Below are 11,336 nucleotides of genomic sequence, written 5' to 3' on the forward strand. Positions count from 1 at the left end.
GGTTTCGGATACATGTGAGATAAAGTATTAAACGTATCAGCTTTTCTTTTCAGTGAAGTACCAGATGTGGGGACTCGAGTCACATGACCTGGACTCAAGTCAGACTCGAGTCACACTTTTAACTGCTTGAGACTTGACGCATGAAGAGAAGACTTGAGACTTGACTTGAACTCTGCTGACTTGGGACCTGATTTGATTTGTTCTTTCTTGACTTGAAAATGTTTCTAAAGTCTTCTTAAGACAAAAGATCTTGTGTTTGGGTTAATTATTACAATTGAGTTAAGTTAAGAGATTTGTTCCAGCAGACGACTGAATTAAAATTCTGTTTTCTGAATTTGTATGGAATGATTTAATTTATTGAGATTGAAACTGATTATAGAAATCAAACTCATGATGCTCTTACCAAGTTTTTATCCTATTAAAACCATATTGCATTGAAAAGTCCTAGTCCTAGAAGACATTAAATTGATACTGGACTCTTGATTTGTTCTGACTTGACTGGCGTTCTACATTTAGACTTGAGAATTGACTTGAGGCTGACTTGGGACTCAAGCAAAGTTGACTTGGTCACACCTCTGGTGAAGTGCCATCCTCAATGTCATGAACACGAAAAGATACCATGCACAAAGTAAGTAGATGTTCCCAGTACAGAGTGTGATATTCTACAAAGCTGTGTCATGAAGTGCAGAGAGCTCAAGAGACCCGACTGTGACAAATCACAGTCTGTCTTTGTGTTCAGCTAATTTTGCAGATAGCACACAATGAATAGGGGAGGAGAGGATGAAAGGGTGGAAAAATGGGCAGAAATTATGAAAAGTCACGTGGTTACCTTATTGATGGTTTCCCCATGCACAAGAGGAGGCACGGTGTCCTGGTGGTTCGATGCCGTCCTGTAACCGAGAGGTCACAGGTTTGATCCTGAAACAAGCAGAGTGTCCCTCAACAGGTATGTATGCTACTGAAGTGTCTTTGAGCGAGTCGTTGAACCCCAAGGCTTTCCTGCTCACTAGTGATGTGGTAAATAAAAAGGAGGATGAACTATGACCTCCAGTTGGTTCATCATAAGGCAAACAAACACCTATATAAGCAATGATCAGTTATATTCTCACCCTTAAAACACCCTATCCCCCATATACTCTGTGTCAGTTTGATACTACCTCCTATGATGTATACTATGAGTTTATATCATTAAGATTTATCCTCGATTAAAACGGTGGGTAAACTTAATTCCGCAAATAAATCGGTGGGTAAAGTGAGTTTAGGTGGGTTTACCTTCCACTACATCCCTGCTGCTGACTCACTGTAAGACGCTCTGGAGTGTCAGCTATGTCTGAAATATAGATGTACACACATAAGGAAAGAGACCCCAAACCAAACTTGTATGTATTGGTGTGTATGTGCAGATATCAACTATTGGTGCTGTAACTGTCTGAGTGAGCTTTGTAACAGCGAGTTTCCATCCAAAGTCCAAAGACGTGCAACTCAGGTGGATTGAAGACTCTAAATTGCCCATAGGTGTGAATGTAAGTGTGAGTGATTGTCTATCTGTGTTTGCCCTGTGATGAACTTAGCAACACTGTCCAGGGAGTTTCCCTGCCTTCTGCCCAATGCATGCTGGGATAGGCTGCAGCCCCTCCGTGACCCTGAGAAGGAATGAGCTGGTATGGAAAATGATTGAATGAAGAGATGAAGAGATGTTGACCTGTCAGGTCAGCAGAAAAAAAACAATCCACCACAAACAATGGATTTTGTGAACATTGGTTGTTGTGTATTTGATGAATTTGTCCAGCTGATGATGCGATGGCTCTGAGCATCATAATCATCTTCAATCAAGAAAATAAATGACTATCGCATTAATGAAGACAGATACAGAAGGAGCCAAGTGTTCTACAGAGGTTCTACCTTAATGTAATCCCAAAAATAAATTCCTGCCTCCTATAAAATTAAAAAGGCAGCATGTGTACAACTGAAGATTCAAAGAAGTGATGGGCAATTAAAGTCTTTTCAGAGAGAACCACAGGTGCTGTCAGACCCTGTGGCCCTGTCAGAAACTGAGGCTTAATTATCCCACTGAGCCCCTGCCTTTCTTCACAGACAATGTAATTCAAATTCAAATGACCAGTCATTAAAAAAATACAAACCTTAATGGGCACATGATAGACACAAACAGATGGACTGGTAAATAAATAGGTGGATAAACTCTGACCTCCAGCCAGTGGTCATAAGGCAAACAATCACCAATAGCCTATAAAAAATATCAATTATATTTTCAGAAAAGTGTGTTTTTAAAGACCTTAACATCAAATGACTTGCATCAGTTTGATACTACTTTGACAAATACTAGGAATTAACAGATATTTATGTCAACCTAAAGTGGTGAGTAAACTGTATTCTGCAAATTTTAAGGAGGGTAAAGTGAGATTAGCTGGGTTCGCCCTCCACTAAATCCCTGTTTATAAAAGATACAAGAATGGGCAAGTGTAAAAAAAAAAAACACAGGCAGTCTATCTCTCATCTTGATCTACCACGAGTTATTCATCCGCCATATAGTGTATTTTGCTATGAGGACGACGGGCGAACAACGCCCCGGCGGAGTGATTTCATGAGGACTACACCCAAGCGCTGCCCGATTGCGGTGGCTTCTCTTCGCTGCCCAGACCCAGAAGAAAGCGGGGACGTGACGGAGCTGGGGGATTTGCTGGAGGCCTGTTAACCACCGACAATACAGCTTGCTCACTATTCTCCGTCGCTCAAGAAACACCTGTGACTTATTTGACCAACTTATTTTCATCTTTGAACTAATTCACAAACATGTCCTGGCAAAGCTACGTGGAAACCCTGATGGCTGATGGCAGCTGCCAGGACTCGGCCATTGTTGGGTACACGGACGCCAAATACGTTTGGGCATCATTTCCCGGCGGTACCTTTGTCAACATAACGGTTAGTATTTTCTTGATATGTCAGTAGCTAAATTGAGAGAGAGGACGATCTACATTTTGCATGCCGGTCCGTTTGCCAGTCGGGCCTTGTTGAATGGGTAGCCTCAGACGGAATGGATAAGGCGAGCAGTGTGGTACACATGGTATCCGGTGTTCACACAAGATGCATTGACACTTCTGCACCATTCTTTTCTGTTGTCTTCAGCCTTTTCCGAGTGTTGTCTTTGCAGACATTTTGTCATATTGGTGGCCTTACAATCACCAGTTTTACGTTTTTCCAATTAAACATGTTTAGCACACAGAGCTAACATAAGCTAGTGCTTTACGGCAATGCGAGCTAGGCTAAGTTAGCAACATTAGCAAGCTAACGTTACCTAGCCGCGTTAGCCTGTCATGCCATTCAGTTAACGGTACCGACCGATGAGCAATTCGGTAAATCAGATCCTATCTCATGGATTCATTTTCAAGCATTACCAGCTACAGATGTTATTTCGTTTTACTTGTTACATGTGTCTTAAAAACGCCTTAGTAGCATGTGACTTAGTAAACTGTAGACAGCAATGCGGGGATCTTAAGGGGTGCTGAGCAGGAATAATGTTAACGTCGATTAGCTAAGTATAGCTAGCTCAAATCAGGCCGGTCATCCAGATTCGAAAATCATTAGCTAACGTTAGCTACGTAAAGTTAGCGGTTCACGCACGCCTTCTCTACATATCGGCGTGCTGTTTTCGTTCGTGTTTTTCGTAGTTGCCTCTGTGAATCAGGCCACCGCTACCGCCCCTTATTTTCCAAGATGGCGCATCCACTCCCATTTCTTATTCATTTTATTTACTGAAGCTAATCGAGACGCCTGGTCACGAACACGTTTTTAGCAATGCTCCAACTTTGTACATTTAGGTATTTTCATTGCAATTTAACGCTCACCACACATGTAAACACGAAACGTTCACCGAATTTCTTTTTATCTAACATCTACCCCGGTGCTTGGCGGAGCCTCCATTTTGTCGGTTAACAAGCGTGTAAATAAACTACGAGCTAGAAAATCTTGTGTGTTGAAAGCAAGGCGATACGGTGTGAACAGAACGTTACCGTCTCGCCCGTTAAACGAGCTTGTCGGGAACTGATAACTAACAGGACAGAGAACTGAACTATGAACGAGTGTGCCGTTGAGACCAGGGAGTGTCCACTCGGTCTGTGGAGCCAGAGTATCCTACACAACTTTTAAAACACAAGCTGAATAAATGGAAACCGGTGTTGTTCTCGTCCGTGTCAAACGCTGATGTTAGGCCTGAGCTAATAACAAGCTGATCAGAGGATTCTCGTTCCGTTTTGATGTTCCGACAAGGAGGCTAGCCAGCCGACTAACAACGTTAACGTTAGTCAGCCGCGGTTTTCCCAAACCTCCCGTGATTAGATTTGCCAAACGAAATCAGCTGTGCATGGCATGCAACCCGCACAGAATGTGTGAAACTGCGGTACACATGCGGGTAATTTGATTCCTTGGGGAAAAGCGTTAATACATTGACCGGGCCCCGGCATCTAGTTAGCTAGTCGTCATGCTAAATGTTATATGAGCTAGCAGAAATCCTTTGATTTCCCTTTTTTTTTTCCCATCCGGAAGGGAAGGGTTTCGTGTATGACTGTGCAGTTCTGTAGTTGAGGGACGACGCCTTTTGTTCTCGACCCTGCAGATTGGGTTCACAGAATAACCCCTTTTTTTTTAAGATTATTTAATAATATCAAGGACGTTAAACAGATTCTATACTTAGTCTGGTGAAGCAGCAACTAAAAGTTCTCAGTGGCCAGAGGTGTGAGGCAACTTGTGCTAATGGATCACATTTTCTCAACATAATATGTTATTGTCAGCTGAACTAGGCCTCTGTAGGATTTCAGGCCTTGTGTCTCCAATGGCATAATAGTCTGCTGTGCCTTTTTTAAAAATAAAAAAATTTAAAAAAAGACAATGCATTTCTTTTGTCTGGCATGATCTTATTTTGCCCGAGATGGGTCAGTGAAAGTGCAAAGCCGTTTCTTAACTGAGATTCATCATGCTCATCATCTTAGTAAATTGCAGAAGCAGTCCCAGGCTGCATTTGACTCACAATACCCTACGTAACCAGAGTATGTGAACATCCTTCCTGCCTCCGTTGTATGATGGTTGTAGTTGATGTGTGCAAGAGTTTAGCCTACATTAATTAAGTAATTAATTCAAGCTTTAAATCATCTTAATCTTACATGTTTAAGGAATGAGAGTTTTGAGGATAAAACTTTTCGGACACTGCTTAAGTTCATTTCTAACTGGATTAGATTTCCTGTAGTTCCTCCTGCTCCATTGGGTTCCTGATTACATCCCTGATACGGTCTTATCTAAGCTCAGACTCCCTTTGATGTTCAAGTCTAAATGTATGTAAAATGTGTATTTTTCATGTGGGACATTTAGCTCACACGCTTATCCAGAGTGACCTAAAGTGAGTGCAGCAGTGGAACCGGTTTCAAATCCTAGATCTCCAAAATAACAGTAGTAAGGAGCGCAAGGGTCAGAGCCACAGCATGCAGATCATTTTCCTGCGACCCTAAAATGATCATGTAAGATTACATTACATTGCCATTTAGCAGAAGCTTTTATCCAAAGCGACTTATATTAAGTACATTTTGTCAAACCGACCATATATCACAGTCTTCATGAGCTAAGCCTTCAACAGGAATGAGTGGCATAATAAGTGCTTGGGAAATAAGTAGTAAATAAGAGTAAATTAGGAGCAAAGAAGAGAGGTAGTGGATTTACTTTACTTTGAGTTTATTTGAATATCCCTTAAGGGCTTCACAACGCCCACCTTATGAAAAAAGTAAATGAAAATGACACTCCTCAACCTTACACCCCCAATGAGTACAAGGAAAAACCCCCATGAAACCTCATTTGGGGGGGGCGGGGAATGGACGAAACGCTGGGAAGGGCCTCACATTGCGGGATCACTCCACCCGGATGGTCAGGCATCTTACTTCAAGATAAAACCTTAGCAGAGATATACACACGTGCCTAACTTCTGACTGTGTGTTGCCCCCAGAGTGAAGAAATCGACACCTTAGTAGGAAAGGACCGGGAGGGATTCTTCACCAGCGGGCTGACCTTAGGCAATAAGAAGTGCTCCGTCATCAGAGACAGCCTCCAAATCGACGGCGACTGGACAATGGACATCCGGACGAAGAGTCAAGGGGGAGAGCCAACATACAATGTTTCCGTAGGCAGAGCCGGCAAAGGTGAGCGCCACGTTCAGCGTTGTTGTTAAACCGCTCGCGTTTCAGTAGTGCTACAGTGACACCTTAGCCTACTTTTGATGTAGTGCATTAGATTAGCTATTTTCGACATGTCTGTAGTCTGTGCATGCGTGATTAGACCTGGAATGCACCTTTCCTCAATATATGACACGTTTCAGATGTTACAGTGCAGGTGAGTCTTAGGATAATGCTATTGAATGTCAGCCCATTATGAAGGGGAACAAGTGCATCCTAGGCAAATATAATTGGTGTATAGGAATGCATGATCCTCAGTCAGGTTGATTTAGCTGAAGGACAAGTTCGTGTCAAACTTAATTCCGTCAGGGTAAGGGGTAATTCCTCTCTACATATTCTTAATCTCTCAATAGCTTTCCTCAGTTGTAGCTATGTGCTTATTTCCTTTAACTTGGATGCTTTACAGTTTGTTAGGTTAGCATCCATATTGCAAATGTAACCAAACTCAATCTGAAACAGACTGATTTCATGTTTTAGCTGTTTCCCTCTGTGGTATCTTTCTTATAAATCTGCTGCCCAGAGGGAAGGAATGTTTTATGAATCTGATTATGGTGGCATATTTTCTCAATGAACCCTTAGAGTTTTAAGTAAGCATGTAACTCAGCTGTTAAGGGAATAATAATGTTCAACATTTTGGATGCAACCTCCCCCTTTTCACGACTTAAGTAGATTGACATTAGCAATGATATTAAAATGTGCAAAATGCCAAATTATCCATACATAATTGATACCAATGTAGCCAATTGAAGTTCAAAGTCCCATGGAGGGACTTGCCTGAGAGTTGTGCCAGTTTTCATGTCGCCTGTATGGGCCCCGACACCCCGTCCTCCTCCACTTTCCCCCGCTGCTACTAAAACATACAGGTGAGACTGTAACAGGGCAGACTGGTTCCCACTCTCCACGCAGGGCTGACTCTTCTGGCCTGAATTTCCCAAATACTCCCTGAACCGCATGCATCTTCCTCCTTCCTGGTTAATACACCTTCCTTCCCTCTCACCAAGCTCTTCAAAGTGTGAAACCGTTCCCCTGCTCACATATTGCGACTCTGTTCCTGTGAAGATGGGTATTAATACTCACACGGTGGCACTTACGGGTTCTTACATGTATTGAGGAGAGGTACCACAAGCATGCTGCTGTATCCGCATGTGTACTACATTAGTGATGGTGGTTAGTAGTGAGTAGAAGCATTCACTTTCCTATCCGCTGCTGGCATGGTGCATATTGTTTACAAATGAAACGAGTAAAGGACGAGACTCTTGGAGCGGAAAAGTTATAAAATAGTAAAAACCAGCCATATACTGGTTAATACTTGCTGTAGCTGGTACATTGGTCTACATTACCAGCCACTGGGATAAGTAACAAAATGAAACTGGCTTGTAAAGTAATGAAAGTGGCTAGTAAACTTTGGGATTCCCCAGCTACTGTGGCCAGTGAAGTAAAGTTTATATCCTATTCTGCGTGTAAATACTGTATTTATTGAAGGGATGAATGCGCTGCCATGGCGGACTCCCTACATGATTGTTTTTCAGCCAATTAAAAAGCACCAAGTTGTAGTTTCAGCCAAACTTCCAAGAATTGGGATGCTCTGAGAGTATTAATTAACAAAGCCTGATCTTCTAAAATCAAGTGGCACAAACTAATTAGGCCTAAATTTTAGTTTTGATTTGGTCCCAATTAGTGTCTGACATGAAATTAGGAGATCGGGATAAAACCAATTTATAGTTATTCCTAACTTTTCAGAACAAGTTCATCTTGAAAAGTTAGCTGGTATGGCAGCTTCTTGCTTAATTAGTTGAAGAAGTACCACACTTTGCGTTCACCCTTAGTGGAAGTTAGCAGATTATATTGAAAGTGGTGTCACCCTGCCACCAACAGGCCCTCAGAGCAGCAGAGTAGACGCACTGCAGCCCACATGAACGCTTATTTGAAGCCCTCACATCACAAACGCGCAAACTCAGAAATGGCTTTGCATGCTTTCCTTGTTTCTTCTCCTGCTGCACTCTCTGTGAGTCTTTCTGGGTGAGAGCGTCAGCTAAATGTAACGTCAAATGTCTTGCTGTTCCAGCGCCAGCAGCACCGATAAGAAAATGAACGTTTAGGCTTGCTGTAGCCCGTAGGCCGGAGCGCCGCTTTGCTTCCTGTGTCGTCCTCCCTCGTACCTGTCCTGTCCGCCTGCTGGTTTTGGCTCTGTGCGCTTTTTTTTCTTTTCACCTGTGATCTCCTAACTTCACACCTTCTCTAAATGTCCCTTTTCTGTCTCTTTTCTTTCAGTCTTGGTCTTTGTAATGGGCAAAGAAGGGGTCCATGGAGGCGGATTGAATAAGAAGGCATACTCGATGGCAAAATACTTGAGGGATTCAGGGTTCTAGTTTAGTCTTGACTTAGCCTATGTGGTGTAGTTGAGGGAGAGAGAAAAAAAAAACAAACGAAAAGAAAAAACACAAAAAAATACAAAACTCATAAAAACAAAAAACACAATTGCTGTCAAGACCCCCCCCCCCCCCTCTCTTCCCCCCCCCTCTCTCTTTTCGAGCAGTCCCATCGGGCAACGTCCCGGGAGCGTTACTAGCAGACAGAGCGGGGTTCCCCGGGCCCCGGCCCTGTCCTCAACAATGTAGCCCCACATTTAGCGGGGGAAAAAAAAGTTGTCCTTTTGTTGTTTTTTTTCCAGCCCCGCCACCACCATGTCTGTTCATTTTGTTTTTGTTTGTTTTTCCTTTGTGTACTCCAGCATTGGTTTTAGTCATGGGGAAGGAAGGTGTCCATGGAGGGCAGCTCAACAAGAAAGCGTTTCACATGGCTGAATACCTGAGGAAGTCTGGATACTAAAGCAGCCTGTACCCAGCCACCTAGCAGCTCACCCTTACCACCCTGTTGCGTTTCACACTACTTCCAGTTCTCTAGTTGGTAGTTGCTTTTGTTTTGTTTCTCCCCCCTCCCCCCCCCTACACCCACCCTCTCCCACCCCTTTTTTTTTTTGTTGTTTCCCTTTTCTGTGTCATCTTCTCCCCCTTCCTCCCTCCCTCCCTTCCTTCTCCCTTCTCTCATTTCCTAAGTAATTTTGACGCATTCACGCTGTGTACTCTTATCCCCATTCTGGCACTGTCGTTGCACCGCAGGTGAGATGAGCATGTTGTTACAGGACATCATGACAAATCTGTACTTCCTAAGACCAGCAACATTCTGGCCAAACGCTCAGTGAATAAATGCTAACATTAAAAGTTAAGGAATTCTTAAACAATTTGAAGTAGATTTTTGTTTTTGTTTTTTTTCTTTGTATGATGGTGCCCGGTAGTTCAACCCCCCCCCCCCCCCCCGCCCCCCCCTCTGAGCAGCCGATGCCTTTGGAGCACTTGAGCGGTAACCAAGCTCATCATGTCTTCCTTTTCTTCATGTCTGGGACGGGAGACTGCATGACATATCTTTGAGCCTACGGCCCCCCCAACCCCACCCCCCACCCCCCACCCCTCTCCTCCTCCACCCCTCCCAACCCCAAACGCCCCCCGTTCACTCCTGCCAAAATCGTCCGCCTCCTCCCCCTCCCTGCTTCCCATCCTCTTTTTTTTTTGCTCATAGTAGGATAACACTCCATAAGTACACAGGAGCCCGTCTTCTTCATTAATCAACCACTACATCCCCCTTTTTAGTCCTCTCTAACCCCCCCCCTCTCCCTTCACACACTCACTGTTTTTATACTGAATAAATTCAGGGGTGGGGTGTGTGAGTGTGTGCGCTTGGAATCGGCTCGGTTATTGATCACGAGTCGCATTGCAAAGAGCCGGCGTCGTCCAGATGCAGGTAGAGTCTCCTCCCACCACGCCCTCATCGCGACCGCCCCGGCTTCACCAAACCCATGGACATTCCATCGTAACAACGGCTCAGGCACTTAATACTATTGTTTGCCAGCTCCTGTAATATATTTCTTAATTTTTTTTTTTTTTTTTTTTTTTTTTTTTGAAAAGGCTGCCATTTTCGGACAGTAGATATCCCAGCATATAACCATCTGGAGTGTGTCCAGTTTGAATTGTTTTTCATAGGACCAATTTTAGTCGCAGCTCGGGTGTTTATACAATTGCTCTAAATCATTGTGAAGGATGACTGCTAACCTTATTTTTTTTTTTCTGCTGAAGGCAAAACACTAACCAGACAGTATACTTATCACTGACAAAAAACGCAAAACTACAGGGCAGAAGGGGGGGGGGATTTGTCCATGAAGGAAATTTGCAGTGTCATCATTTCAACTGTTGTTTTTTTTTTGTGAAGAGAAAATGAATTACTGCATTTGTACAAACCCATGCTGTGTGACGAATACAAAACTGTGGAATAAATTGCCTTGTACTCTATAGTCATCAACTGAGTTGTGGTATCAAACGGTCTGGCCATGCTCGGTACTGCTAACTGTAACGTCCAACTGAAAAGACCTTCAAAAAGAACAAGTAGAAATGACACTCAATTTGACGGGAGATGGGATTGGTTGGAATAAGGACGCTTTTGGTTGTCTTGTTGAAACTTAACTACAGAACCTGTGTATCCTGTGCCATAATGTAGAGAGATCTGTTGCTGTTGTGAGATGGATTTTACCCGCTGTCCACTAAGGAGTCATTTCATTGGCACTTTTTTTTTTCTCTTAGGGATGTTTTTAGCATCAGCTCCACTGTTCAGGCCTTGTGGGATATGTGTACTCATAAAAAATCCTGTTTGCTGATTTCTGTTCATTTCTTTTCCCCACCACTTTTTTTTTTTTCTTACATCTGGGATACAGTCTCTTTAACGCATCTGATTTCATATGCATAAAACCAAGAAATGCCATAAATTGATTTATCACCTTGTTTACAGACAGATCAAATAAATTTATTCCAACCAGATAGTGTGTGTGTGTGCCCTCCTGATTCTTTTCCCCCTGAAACACACTGCCCTACAAAGGCAAACAGCAGTTCTTCTTCTTTGTTTTTAAAGCCGAAAAGGTAATGACTTGCCAAAAAATGCCAGGCACTTCTGTACCAGCTGTACTTCTGTCAGGACAGGAGTTAAAACTGAGTCATTTTCAAGTAGATTTTCCTTGGTTTCACTTCTCATGCAATTACTGCTCTTTGGCTTTGTACAGCA

General features: G+C 43.1%; 1 protein-coding gene across 2 annotated transcripts; it reads left to right on the forward strand.

Annotated features, from left to right (window-relative positions):
* The first annotated feature begins 2,660 nt into the window (after nt 1-2,660).
* On the forward strand, nt 2,661-11,095 carry pfn2b (profilin 2b). Of its 2 annotated transcripts, none has more exons than XM_071908073.2 (3): nt 2,661-2,940; nt 6,005-6,197; nt 8,962-11,095. In XM_071908073.2, the coding sequence occupies exons 1-3, from the start codon at nt 2,812-2,814 to the stop codon at nt 9,057-9,059; spliced, it is 420 nt and encodes a 139-aa protein (XP_071764174.1). In that variant the 5' UTR covers nt 2,661-2,811; the 3' UTR covers nt 9,060-11,095. The 2 variants fall into 2 exon arrangements, with proteins under 2 accessions (XP_071764174.1, XP_071764175.1); XM_071908074.2 differs by lacking the exon at nt 8,962-11,095 and adding an exon at nt 8,502-8,939.
* The last annotated feature ends 241 nt before the right edge of the window (nt 11,096-11,336 follow it).

This window comes from Centroberyx gerrardi, chromosome 9, assembly GCF_048128805.1.
Source record: "Centroberyx gerrardi isolate f3 chromosome 9, fCenGer3.hap1.cur.20231027, whole genome shotgun sequence".
Taxonomy (NCBI): domain Eukaryota; kingdom Metazoa; phylum Chordata; class Actinopteri; order Beryciformes; family Berycidae; genus Centroberyx; species Centroberyx gerrardi.